A 14172-nucleotide genomic window follows, 5' to 3' on the forward strand; every position below is an offset into this window, starting at 1 on the left:
GAATACTGCCATTATTGATTGTGAGAGGACTGTATGTCAAGCAATGCATGTCTCACTTAATCCTCATAACATATCTGAAAAATTGACGTCAGCATCCCCTGGGCTCTAACTATGCTGAACCTGCTGCCCTTCTGCTGATCACACCCTGCATGTTTCCTTCTCCATGACTTTTGTACATGGGGATGCCTCACTACCTCTCAGCTTGGAAAGTATCTCCTCACCTTCAAGATGTCAATCATCTCCCATTCCCTAGGCGTTCCCAGGCAATGCAAAGATGTCCCTCCTTCCTCGAGCAGCTCACACAGCACTTGTCACACTGCCTGAGAATTATTGGTGTACACACGTCTGTCCTCCCACTAGAAGACAAACTCCTCTAGCTCCTCAAGGAGCATTTTAATCACAAGACTGACACAGCTGGCTCTCCACAGTGGCAAATGCATAAGTTTCTTCACTCTCCCAGTGATGTGCCAGCCTGTTAGTTATAAAGGTGGACAAGAATAACCTTAGACCAGATTTTTTTTTAAGAATGAAATGAATCAACCACTATATCTCAGGTGCTTCAAAAAAACTGCTCACCCTAAAATCACCCTTATGGAATCCAGACTCTTCTGGATATGTACACTGAGTACAGTATATATTGGATTGTCAGAAAAGTCATAACGTATTTTTTCTATGATTTTCATTGCAAAAATGCGTGATGACTTTTCTGATGACTTTTCTGACAACCCAATATATACTGAGTACCTCTCATATGTCAGGCATGAGCAATTATAGGGGGTAGAATGCCCACGCATCTAGACCTGTCCCTGGACAAATGCACCTAACGTTCTACAGAAACTTTTAAACACAATGACTAGAAGGTATTTTAATAAGTGAAATAAGTCAGACAGAAAGACAAAAACCATATGGTTTCACTTATATGTGAAATCTAAAAAACAGAACAAAACGAAAACAGACTCATATAAACAGAGATCAAACTGATGGTTGCCAGAAGGGAGGGGAGTCGGGGGATGGGTAAAAAAGGTGGAGGGAAACATAGTCAATAATACTGTGATACCTTTGTACGTTGACAGATGATTACTAGACTTAGTGTGGTGATCACATGGTAACATATAGAAATGTTGAGTTACTACACCATACACCTGAAATTAATATTGTATTCCAACTATACTTAAATTTTAAAAAATGACCTCCTGAGATTCTTCCGTAGACCCTAATACCGCTCTCTCTCATGCTATGGTGGTGAAGAGTACAAAATGGTATAACCCCTATAGAGAGGAATGCCATAATATCTAGAAAATTACATATGTATTTACCCTTTGACCCAATCAATCTCACTTCTGGGATCCTATCTTGCAAAAATATGAAGTAGCCATACTGAAATCCCATCCAAATGTTCATCATTAAGGATTAATGAGCTATAGTGACATAATGGATGACTATGGAGATATAAAAGAGAATGAGGAAGATCTCTAAAAATAAAGAGTGATCTCTATGACATGGTATGAAGGGGAAAAAATGCAAGGAGCGAAAACCGTATATAGTTTGCCATCTTTTGTATTAGCAACAGCAGTGGGGAAAGGAATAGGTATGTCTATGTGTGTAGATAAATGGAATCATAAAAACCAAAACTCTAAAAGCTGGAACAAACAAACCTGATTCCCGATCAAGCTGGCATTGTTGTCTTCACCACACTGAGAAAAAAATTATTACAACTGAGTTTGGAACACAATATCTTCACTGTATTTCTTCAATAGGATATACTCTAAAGACAAAAATTAATGTTAATGTAAGATTTAAAAAGAGTACAGATTCCTGTTGCTCATCCAGAAAGAAAGTACATGGGAAAGGAACCATGGTCCCTAAGTGAGAAACCTCTGGCCTAAAGGTAGGGTCCCATCGAGGGTCCGCCTCAGGTCTATGGGCCCTGCATCGCATTATCAGCGGGACCCAGGTGAGGCTCTTTACCTCATTCAGCCTGTTTCCTGTCCATGAAATGGTGATAATACCCATCTCATGAAGGTGTTGTTAAGTAATGGGTTTTTGTGGGGGGTTTTGGGGGTTTTTTTATTATTTTTTTTTTATAAGAAAGCCTTTCCCCAGAAAACAACTGCCTCAAGCCTGGAGAAGTTGTTACAAGAAATAGAAAAGAGGTCCCTCGCCCATGCCTGGGAGAAAGCCAGTCAGCCTAATGGAAAAGGGAGGTGGGGGTGGGGGGTGGAATCCATGTAGGGCTGCCAAATTCAGAAAAGACAGTGTGCCCAGTTCAATTTGAATTTCAGAGAAACAGAGAATGACTTTGTACTATACTATACTTATATTAAAAGGTTATGCCTTATTTCTCTAAAATACAAATTTAACTGGGCGTCCCGTATTTTATCTGGCAATCCTTCATTCGGGGCGCTTGGGTTCCCTTTCCTATCCCGGATCCGCCGAAGGGTCCCCACCTTCCCCGCCCTCCACCCCGCCCACTGCAGAGGAGGAGGGAGCCCGCCCACTGCAGAGGAGGAGGGAGCCCGCCCCAGACGCGCCTATAGAGCCCCCGGCGCTGAACTACCCCTCGCTGGGCTCGGGGAGCCTGGGCATCGCCTGAGCCCTACACCACTTCGAGGTCCAACGGCCCAAATCGCCAGCGCAGCCAGACTCGAGCCAAGCCCCAGGACCCGGTCTCCCAAAAGGCGCCTGCGCTCTCCACACGCACGCCTGGCGCACGCGCCTACCCTCAAACTGCAAGTCGCGTCCCGTCGCTAGGCAACGAGCGCACTTGCCGGGTGAGCGAAGGAGGTGCTCGGCAATGAGGAAGGGGAGCGTCCGCGGGTGAGCTGAGAACGTGGGGCTGGGGGAGGAGGAAGCGAAGCAGAGAGGAGGGGGCTAGAACGCGGGTGAGCTGAGAGCGCGGGAGGAGAGAGAACGCGGGGCGGATAGGGGTGGGCGCGAGGATAGGTGAGCAGAGACTTGCAACTTGAAGGCTGTGAGGAAGGGCCTTGAAAAGAAGAATGGAGGGAGAAGGTGCCATTAAAGCAGGAGCTCACCCTTCTCCATTCATTCCATGATCAAAGAATAAAGTTTTTCTCTGCTTTACCGAAAAAGAAAAAAAGGAATAGAGCGGGACTGGCAGGCCCGCGCACTGGGGAGCCGCAAAGGGCTATCTGTCTGTGAATGGGGGAGACCCCCCCACACAAACCCTAGGCCAGAGGAGACAATCGCTGAAAGCTTGATGGCCCGGTATTTTCAGGACTTCACAACATTGCACTTGCTCGTGACTTCTGCTTGGTTGCTTTTAGAACCAGCTCAGGTGCCCTCACCTCCAGGAAGCCATCCAAACCTCTGCCAGGCCAGAGCCATTGCAGTCTTCCCTGGCCTGGTCTTGTGCCCAATACTCTGCTAGCATATCCTGGAGTGTTGTTTTAATTCACATGCAGGGCAGGCAGTGCTAGGCAGGAGATGCCTCACTAAACGTTGGCTAAGGTAGTAAGTGCCAGAGTGGGCTTTGACTGAAGGGAGCATGAGCCCTTGTCTGGGTGGGCTCACAAGCATCAAAGCCCTGGCTGATGAAGAAGTATTTACTGAGCACATACTGTGTGACTAGCACTGAGAAAAGAGTGTGAACAAAGACAATCTCCATGCTTATTGTTCTGCATACTGAGTGCAGGGCCATGAACAAGGGGGACCAGTTTACGCAGACCCGCTGAGGAGCCCTGGGAGACTCTGAAAAATAGCCCCCTCCCCCTTGGTGAGTGTGCCCAGAGTTGGTCGGGAGTGGGCTGTAAAAGTTATCCCTCTGCCCCCTCCCTCTCCAGGCCTCACATTGTGGCTCTGTTATTGTGGCCCTACTGTCTTTGCATCAAGTCTTAGTAACTGTCAGATCAACATATTTCATTGAGACCATTGTTGACAATGTACAATTTGGAGCAGATGCTTTCTCCAGAAAGAGGGGCAACCGCCCAAGGACCTGAAGTGGAGAGGCTTCCTAGGAATGCTAAATTGGTAATTCTACTCTCTGGGAAGGGCAATTCTACAATGATAAAGGCAAAGTAGACCTGTAACTTCGAATCATCTGGGGATTTTGGTAAAATGTAGACTGAATCTTTAGGCCTGGGGTGGGACCTGAAAATCTGCATTTCAGCAAGCCCCCACGTGATGCGATGCTGCTGATCGTGGACCACCCTTGAGTAAAGGGATGTAGAAGGTAGCTTTTCCAAGTGCATTGGTTCAGGTGGGCCACAGATTGGCAAAAAGACAACACACACCTCCATCTCCAACTTCCACCAGTATTCCTATGGGAGAGGAAGAAACTTTCCTCTACCCTCAAGGGTCTTTCAGCTGGTCTAATAATCAATTAGGCATAAGACAGAATAACAACAGAAAATGACCAAATTTAATTACATACTCATATATATGTATGGGAACCCCACATACATGAGAGATTCAACCACAGAAAGAGAAAAGGAGGTATATATGACATTCTGAGCTAAGGATCACCTTGGGGCTTCAGAGGGGAGGAAGGTCATTGCAGGACACTAAGACAAGCAGATGTTTAAGAGCAGATGTTCAGCCATTAGAAGTTTTCCTGGCCCTATCGATAGCTCAAAAAATGTTATCTCTGATCATCTCTTACTATGGGCAAGGCCCCTAATTTAAATTCTTCTAGGTAGTTAAGGGGGGAGGGCGTAAGTTTCTCTAGAGCCCACAGAGTCTTGGTTGCCTTTAGCTCAAAACAATCTGCGTGCCACAGAAGCACATCTTGGGGTGACTCGTTCTGAACCCCTAAACCCCAAACTTAGTAACTTCAAACACATATTTATTCTTTTACAGTTTTTGAAGTCAGAAATCGAAAATGAGTTCTACAGGATTAAAACTAAGTATTGGCAGGGCTGATTCTTTCTACAAGCTCTAGAGAAGAATCCATTTCCTTGACTTTTCCAGCTTCTAGAGCAGGGGTCAGCAAACTTTTGAGATGGAAGAGCCAAGCCTGTCCCTCACAAAAATTTAAAAGTTATTCGAGAGCCATAAAACAAATGAAATCACCATTATGTGAATAATAGCCTTTAAAAATTTTATAAATGAAACTATGATAGTTTCATTTTAATTTTCAATTTTACTTCAGAGCCACCTGTACGTTCCCAAAGAGCCGCATGTGGCTCGCGAGCCGCAGTTTGCCGAGCCCTGTTCTAGAGGCTGCCTACATTGCTTGGCTCCCTCTATTCTGTCATCACATCTCCTTTTCTGTCTGTCTTGGTGTGTCCTTCACATAAAGACTTTGGGCCTGCCTGGATAATCCAGATAATCTCCCCAAATCAAAATCCTTAATTTAATCATATCTGCAAAGTCCTTGCCATATAAGGTAACATATTTTATAGGTTCCAGGTATTAGGACTTGGACACTTTGGTGAGCCATTTTTCAGCCCTGTCACACTGTGTATTTCCTAAAATGAAAGACATTTTCTTAATTCACATTTCAATTACCAAAACGAGGAAATTTAACTTTGATGCAATTCTATTATGTAATCTACAATTCACATTCAGTTTATTCAATTTTCCTAACAATGTCCTTTATAGAATTTTTTTTTCCTGGTCCAGATCCAATCCAGGATCATGAACTGCATGCCTGCTTAAGCTCCTTCAATCTGGAATGGTTCTTTATCTTGTTTTGTCTTTCATGACCTTGGCATTTTCATGACCTTGTATACTGTCTCTCTATTTGATGTTTCCTCAATCAGATTCAAGTTTTGCATTTGGGGCAGGAATCCACAGAAATGTATTATGTCCCACTAAGAAGTGAATCACATCAGGAGACACACTATGCCACTTTGTCCCTTATTGGTGATATTTACTTTGATCCTTTGGTTAAAGTTGCGATGGTCAAGTTTTATCACTGTAAAGTTTCTATATTTCCCTTTGGAATTAATACTTAATTTGTGAGGAGAAACTTCGAGACTGTATAAATATCCTAGTCCTTGTCAAATGCTCACTGAGTTTTAGCCTTCACTGATGATTCTGGCTTGATTCAGTTAGACTATGGTGTTACAAAATGGTAATTAAAAAAAAAAACTTCATTATTCTTTCCACATTTATTAGTTGGCATTCTACTTTAAGAAAGAACTTACTGTATCTCACATTCACTTACGTACTTATATTCTTATATGGACTCATGGATTCTTATTTTACTCCAAGGAGTCCTGATTTCTTTTAAGTGGTGACAGCTATTTAAGGACAAGTTCTGATGCTTAGTGTGCTCATTGCTACTGAGGCATTTGGCTTCTAGGCCTTTGCAATGGGAAAAGCAAGGAGACATATATATATATATATATATATATATATATATATATATATATATATATATATATATTCATATCTATCTATCATCTATCTATCTTTCCTTCTTTAAACTGAAAAATGCCTCCAGAAAATGTTGACTGTATCATGGCGTAGAATTAACCCCTGGTTGTTTGCCAAAGGTGAAAGCATTCACAGACTCTACAAAAGAAGTTTTTATTAAAGTTAGGGCATAGAGAATACCCGTGGCAGTGTCCAAAGTGACGGCTGCCACAGGTTGTAAGGAGAGAAACACCAGTGAGGGCCAAAGGGGTGTCGCCGGGGCAGAGTCCAGAGTCTGAGAGTGGACAGCTGTACCTAACTTTAGGTTAGCTTTTTCTTATATAAGAAAGGGGGAGTTTGTCAGGCAGGTTTGAGGGCTGACTTCCTTCCTGGGGTCTGGTCTGTTTGAAGACGATCATATCTCCAGACCCTGGACTCGGACTTGGCCATCGCAGTCTGGGACTTTAATGCCTCACCAGTTAAAAACTGCAAGGGAGTTGTAAATTGAATTCTAGTGTCTGGACGCCTGAAGATTAAGAAATTGCTCTTTCCCAGATTAGGATGTTGTTATTAATAAGGTATGGATAGCCTTGAGAAAGGGAACAAACAGAATTCATCAGTTAATAATCAGTGAGGGAAGAAACAAAGAGCAAACAGATGAATATCAGAATGTGTCAAATTGCAAACAAACTAAGTCTGATCACAGGTGGCTAGATGGTGAACTATGCAATGAGTCAAACTGCAAACTAGCTAAATTTAGCTGCGTTATTAATTCCCTGAATTTCACTCTTCCAGACTGGATCTGAGCCTTTCTTTATTAGTCACTTTATTATTCTCTTTTTTGGAGGTAAAATACATAAACTTCAGGAATATGGAGTTGGTGAGGAATAGGTCAGATTTTAGAGCATTTCATATCATAATCTTCCACTGTAATAGCTAATATTTATTAAGCACTTACGATGTGCCAGGCTAAGTGCTTTACATGCATTTATTACCTCCTTTAATCCTCACAATTATGAGGCACATGCCTTTGTTTTTCTGTTTTACAGATGAGGAAACCACGGCTCACAGAGACTGGTGACTTGCTGAGGACCACACAGCTAATAAATGGCAGAAGCAGCGCTGGAGCTTGGTCTGTCTGATCCCAGCGTCTGTATTTGCACTGCTGCACTGCACTGCCTCTCTTCACTGTGGTCTAACTCAGGCTACACAGCCTCCAGCTCTTGAAATCTGAATAACAGTGAATCAGCTCAACCTAATGTACTTTCTTACTTAAGCAATAGAGAGTAGAATGTCATGTTTAGTGCTGGCAGAGCCCCTGACCAGCAGTAGCTATTGTACAATGCCCAGCATTTTCCATCTCTCTTCTCCCCAGGGCTTCTCAGTGGTCCCTTGTGAAATACATTAGCCTATCTTATCTAGGTCGTAGATGACTGTAGCGCCCATCCTTACAATAGCACAGCTTGCTGGGTGCTCAGAGCCCCTCTCAGGGCCCAGGCCTTCTCTGTTATTTTCTTCCACTCAAGGGTAGAAATGTGTGGGTAAGTGGAGGCCTTAGCCACCCTTAACCACCAATCTATCAAGCTTCTGTCAGGCCTGATGACCCCCTGGACCTATTATTATCTGACCTAGGATAATTTCTACCCCTGAATGAAGAGGAAATAACGGAGAAGGCATGGGCACTGAGAGGGGCTCTGAGCACCCAACAAGCTGTGCTATTGTGAGGATGGGAGCTATAGTCATCTATGACCTAGGTGAGACAGGCTAATTTATTTCACAAAAGCCCACTGAGAATCCCTGGGGGGCAGAGGGACCGAAGATGCTGGGCACTGCAGCTACCGCTGGTCATGGGCTCTGCTAGGACAGCTGGAGAGCTTTAGAAAAAAGCCCTCTTGAATGTAGGAGCTATTGGCATGTATGCATTTATTTATTCTTTGGGGAAGGGTGGGATCCAGAAACATCTCATGGAATGTTTATTTTTTAAATCCAATTAGATGTGTAACATAGTGTGACTCTGTTTTGATGTGTCCCAAGCCCACAAGATGGAACCTGACTACCTGAAAAGGTGCTTTGGAAATTGCCTGGCCCAGGGACTCGCAGAGGTGGCGAAGGTTCAGCCCAGTGACCCCATAGAGTACCTGGCCCATTGGCTTTATCATTACAGGGAAACCACTAAAGCAAAAGAAGCGGTGTGTATACATGCTGGGTTGGCTTGGGGCGGGCTTTCCAGCTTTCCCAGAGTAACTGGAAGTCCAAGGCCAGATTCTGGAGCTGTCCTGGGGAATTTCTCTGTTTATCCAGCTTGCAAGGGTAGCGTGGGCCCAGATATCCTAGAAGCACATAGAGCCTGGGGGAGGCTAAAGAAGGAATCCATCTCACAGGAGTGACGGACTTTGTGGGTTTGGAGCTACTAGCAGGCTAACGCTAGTTACAGGAGCGGACTCAGGAAGCCTGAAGGGCCTGCGGCCAGTCCCAGTGAGAGAGGGCCCCTTTGTACACGCTTCTGATTCAACCATGTCACATCGCCCCAGGATAGACAAGAGAAGATCCGGCTGAAGGAAGAGTATGATAATAGCCTCAAGGAAACTCAAAGGACAGAAATGCTGAAGCAGGAAGAATGTCAGATTCAACAGGAGTATGAAAAGTGTCACAAGGTAGGGAGAAGGAACCCAGCTTTGGGCACACATATCCCAGTGATGGATTCTAAGAAGTCCACCATCAGCCTGGCCACCGTGCAAAGCACATGGATGGAGGTCCCCAGTAGCCTACTTTTGCCTCCATGTTCATGTGGTTCTATGTAAACCAGTCTTATTGACATGAAAATTCTTGCCAATAAGATCATTGTCAATGAAAAAAGAAAGTGTTTAAAGACAGTTCCATTTTAGATTTTAAGAAATACCTTAGATGTTACTGTTTTAAAAAATATCAGATTTACAAATAATCTAATATGTCACTTGGAACAAATATATTTTTATACAAGATCCTTTGAGCCCTTTTCAAAAATTATCGAACATTTTTCAGAAAACAAATATGGTTATCAGTATATACTTCAGGCATATTATTTTACTTATTATACACTATTTGCTGATCTTATTTATTATATGCTATTTATTTATGTATCAAGCCATAGATGCCACCTCAGTGATGCTATAATAGTGCTCATAAATGATTAACTTGGAATAGTTGCAGACAACTGAGTATTTATTGGTCTGACAAGCATATCTTTCCACTCCCCTAATTTTTGTGTTTTTTTTTAGCTGAGCCATCCTGCCACCTGTTGGCAGCTTAGCGGCTGCTCAGCTCAGGCCGGGACTCGTACTGCTGTTGCTCAGAGCTCAAACTCTTGAGCGAGCTCTTAACCAGCTGAGCCGCTCGGCCGGCCCTCACTCCCCTAATTTTTGCCACAAAATTATGTCCTTTGTGTTTCCTACAAAGGACATGATACCTGGATAGCGAATTGTCTTACTAGGCTCACTACCTGACATCTTCATAACTATCACTATATCCCGTGTGTTAAAATCTTTAATACAGCCTTATTCAATTAACTAGCTTTTGCTGGTTTCCAAAGCCCACTTTGATGAAGACATGAAAGTATTAAGACTTTTTACATTTATACAAATATGCTCAGCTTTCCTCATAAACGATTGATAGATTTTTTAAAGTCTGGATATTTTATAAATAAATCAAAACAAAGATGGTTTCATAGTATTGTTAGACAACCATCTAAGTGAGCCCTCCCTTCGGAATATTCTTAGAATAATTGTTGGGAGATGGTAGAGGTGAGATCATTAGGCAAAAGTTGGTATCACTTTGCTGCCCACTCGAATCCTTTGCTGACAACATGCTGCACTGTTAATAGAAATATAAATATATAAGACAGGGAAACACTCCCAAAACCCCACCCTGGTTTTATGATGCCCTTATTAAAGAAAACTTTGTTCACATTAATATTTTCAATTGTCCCTTTGTGTTGCACTCAAGAGGTTTTATCTCCTGTGGCAATATTCCTTAGCAAGAATCACATGAGTAAAATGTATGCTATTCTTTGTCCAAGTGTGAGACAAAGTCAATTGTAAGAGAAGATGGGAAGTGAGAGCCAGCATGATGCCTGGACTATTTGCAAGCTCTCAGTTTTCAGAAAGAGTTCCTATCCAAGTTGTGGTTCTGATTCCCTTTGTTAGAAGAAAATAGAAAGAACCCAACAGTGATCTAAAACAAAGCTGAATTTATTGTTTACCTGGCCAGGGAGAGCCGTGTCATTTAAGTGCAGGTTACTGTGCTGGTAAATTGAAAGTGAGATAAAGGGCAAAGGAAGTGGAGGTACATCAAATAAGACAAGATTCTAAGTTCCGGTGTTTTGGTGGCTAAAGGTGAATTGCGAACTATTCCTTGCTATTGCTCACCTTCAGATTTTGTGTCACAAGTGCTGTAAAAGCTGGCCCAGGATGGGTTGCATAAGATTTCAGCATGCCTGCTGATTTCACTGATGGGCTGATATGCACATAGTCAAAGCTTTACAAGATATTAAAAAATATCGTAAAACCAGCATTGCTTGCATATGCCTTAGAAAGTCTTCAAGTCCCCAGATTGAATACTACTGGTCTAGTGGATATGTCGAAAGAGGAGTAGAAGCAGAGCACTTTGTGTGGTAGAGGTCATATCCAATTGTAGAAATAAAAAAGGGATTCACAGAGGAGGTGGCATTTGAGTCAGACCTAGAAGAAAGCTCGCATAAGTTGCCCTTGGATCAGTTTCTCTACATTAAGCAGAGGCAGCTTTGAGCAAATAAACCATAATTCTGTTTTTAAATCTGAAAGCAATCCCTTTGTTTATAAAGATCTGAGCCATACAAATGTTTTAGAAATACAGTTTTGTAGAATCAGTACAGGTATATGCTGCATAGACTCACAGGCACTTTGAAGTTAGATGGGTCTTAGAGATTATGTGGGTAAGTACTTCACAGACCTCTCTGCAGTGCCCACAGGGTCCATTGCAGAATGGACTCCTGGGACTTCTGGGCAAAGATGGAGGTACAGGTGTCCAGTAGAGTTTAAGCCCCAAGGAGTCCAACCTCAACCAGGTACTGAAATTACATGAACATTAGACTGCTTGTTATTGCCTCATAGGTCACTGAGACGATGTTTATTTTTCAATCTTTTTCCCTCTGTGCCTCAGTTTGGATGATTTCTATTGATCTGTCTTCAAGCTTACTGACCCTTTCTTCTGCAATGTCCAATATCCTATTTAGGGACTTGGTGAATTTTTTTTCATTTTGGATACTGTACTTTTCAATTCTGAAATTTCTATCTGGTTCTTTTCCATAGTTTCAATTTTTTTCTACTGATATAGCCTATCTTTTCACTCATTATGTTCATTTTTCTCCTTTAAATTTTTGAAAGTGTTTGTAATAGCTGTTTTAAGTCTTCGTCTGCTAATTCCAGCATCTTTGTCATTTTGGGGTCTCTTTCTATTAAATACTTTCTAGATTATGGCCCACATTTTCCTACTTCTTTACATGTCTAGTAATTATTGTTGGGTGCTGAATATTATAGATGATACTTTGTAGGAGTCTAGATTGTGTTTTCTTTTAACAGGTGTTGAGTTTTGTTCTGGCAGGCGGTTAAGTGATTGCTGAGTTATCTTGATCCTATCAGATTTTTGTTTTATGCTTTGCTAGAGTAGGTCTGTTTCCATTTTGTTCTTAATCTTGGGCATGAAAATGTCAATTTTGTGTTCTTGTCATACCAAGTATGTTTTAATCTCTGCTAATGACTTTTTTGCTTTTCTGTTTTCTATGTAGCCACTGATGTCTATAGCTAGTTCCACAAAGACCATCTTCATGCAGGAGAACACAAAACCCCTTGAAAAGGAGGCCCTGAAGCAGGAATCCCTGCCAGCCACTTCCAATATGCTTCCAGGAATGTCTCAACAGAACCTTTCGCCTGATTCATCTGGACAGACGGACTGGAGTGTTGAAACTCACAAGAAATAAATTACTAGGCTTTTTAGCATAGTAAAGAGCTCCGAAAATGCATGCTGGCTCCCAATCTCCTTCTTAGGTTATCAGAATCATTAGCATCATGGTTCTAATGATGCTTCTTTCAAAGCTGCAAGCCTAGAAAATGGCCATCTAGAAGAGCTCTTAACTAAAGATGATAACTATGTGAATTAAACCAAGATTTGAGGGGTTGTGGAAGGGGAAGTGTCTGCAGAGACTCTCTACCCCAAGTCCTGTTCTGATAGCCATGAAAAATCCTTAATCATGTCAAAATTTGAACTAGTTATAGGATAAAATAAACTCATAATAAGGATTTAAAATAAGTAAACAAACTGATGATACTTTTTCCTCTTATTTTATCATTTTTTCGTGACTAGACAATAAAAACACAGTCATCTCATGTGTTCATGTATTACCTTTAGCTGAACTTTGCAGTTAGGCCCCTCAGAGTGTTACACCTGTCCTAGAGTGTACCTGTGTCACCGACAACAGGTATTTTGAAACAGCTTTAGTAAAAGTCAAAGGTTTGAACATTTAAAAAATGGATTTTCTATATACAAATATTCAAATATCATCTATGAGGTCTGACAATTAAGTTCTCGAACTTGTTGCCATGATGTTGCTAACCTTTTTTGATATCAGAGGGATTATTCATTATGAATTTGTACCAACTGGACAAAGAGCTAACCAAGTTTACTATTGGGAAGTGCTGAAAAGGCTGTGTGAAAAAGTTAGATGACGACCTTTTCACTAACAATTCATGGCTCTTGCATCACAAATCACCAGCTCACATGGCACTGTCTATAAAGGAGTTTTTAGCCAGTAAACAAATAACTGTATTGGAACACCCTCCCTACTCACCTGATCTGGCCGCCAATGACTTCTTTCTTTACCTGACAATAAAGGAAATATTTAAAGGAAGTCATTTTGATGACATTCAAGACATCAAGCGTAATACGATGACAGTTCTAATGGCCATTTCCGAAAAAGAGTTCCAAAATTGCTTTGAAAGGTGGACTAGGCACTGATGTTGGTACATAGCTTCCCAAGGGCAGTACTACAAAGGTGACTATAGTGATATTTAGCAGTGAGGTATGTAGCACTATTTTTAGGATGAATTCACAAACTTAATTGTCTGACCTCGTATATGCTGATGACTTCAGATTTATATCTTTAAATCAAGATTTCCTTGAACGTGACTGCCTGCTTGACATCTGCTTGAATGACCATGAACATCTGAAACTTAACTTATCCAAATGGACGTCCTGATATTCTCCCTGAACCAATATCTCTCCCTTCTTCTATTTACTCTGGTCAAAACTCTTGGTATCATCCTTGACTCTACTCTTTTTTTAGTCACTCTACATCCGGTCTATTGGCTTTCCATTTAAAATAAAGCCAGAACTCACCCATTTGAATGCCCAACCCATAACCATCTTTTGCCTAGGTTATAACAATAGCCTGTTAACTGGTCTCCTTTCTCCTGCCCTTGACCTTCTCCAGTCTATCCTCATCACTGAAGCCAGGATGACATTAGTAAAACATAAGTCAGGTCATGTCTAATGAGCAGCTTCCCATCTCAGGCACAGAAACATTCAAGGCCCTTACTATGACCTACCAGACTCCATAAGATCTGCTTCCCCATCACCTTTACTCTCTATACTGACCATGCATGGTCCCATCTCAGAACTGACCAGCCACACTGACCAGGCATGGTCCCATCTCAGAACTTTTGCTTTCTCTTCTCTTTGCGTGGAGTTCTTCCGTCTACCACACCCCTCTATTTCTGCAGATTGTCTCTTCTTTCAGGTCTTTCTCAAAAGTTGCCTTTTTTTTTTTAAGATTTTATTGGGGAA

The 14172-nt window shown here is 42.0% G+C and overlaps 2 protein-coding genes and 1 long non-coding RNA gene across 3 annotated transcripts in view; 1 reads left to right on the forward strand and 2 right to left on the reverse strand.

Moving 5' to 3' along the window:
• The window catches only part of DYDC1 (DPY30 domain containing 1), a 27821-nt gene extending 27809 nt beyond the window's left edge, over nt 1-12 (reverse strand). The window contains exon 1 of the mRNA XM_019633496.1: nt 7-12. Coding sequence (XP_019489041.1) covers nt 7-12 — 6 coding nt within the window. The remainder of the gene's footprint in view (nt 1-6) is intronic.
• A 197-nt stretch (nt 13-209) lies between these two features.
• On the reverse strand, nt 210-2648 carry LOC109377224 (uncharacterized). Its single transcript, XR_002122838.1, has 3 exons — nt 2558-2648; nt 1656-1765; nt 210-472 (listed from the first exon to the last, which is right to left on the reverse strand). It is a non-coding gene; the product is annotated as an uncharacterized LOC109377224 (long non-coding RNA).
• A 109-nt stretch (nt 2649-2757) lies between these two features.
• DYDC2 (DPY30 domain containing 2) lies at nt 2758-12697 on the forward strand. Its single transcript, XM_019633498.1, is given in 6 exon segments — nt 2758-2817; nt 7368-7450; nt 8353-8507; nt 8850-8972; nt 12119-12293; nt 12296-12697. Coding segments are annotated over 5 exon segments (501 nt in total). The 5' UTR covers nt 2758-2817; nt 7368-7425; the 3' UTR covers nt 12319-12697.
• Nucleotides 12698-14172: the final 1475 nt, after the last annotated feature.

Source organism: Hipposideros armiger, unplaced genomic scaffold, assembly GCF_001890085.2.
Source record: "Hipposideros armiger isolate ML-2016 unplaced genomic scaffold, ASM189008v1 scaffold_1323, whole genome shotgun sequence".
In the NCBI taxonomy this organism is placed as follows: Eukaryota; Metazoa; Chordata; class Mammalia; order Chiroptera; family Hipposideridae; genus Hipposideros; species Hipposideros armiger.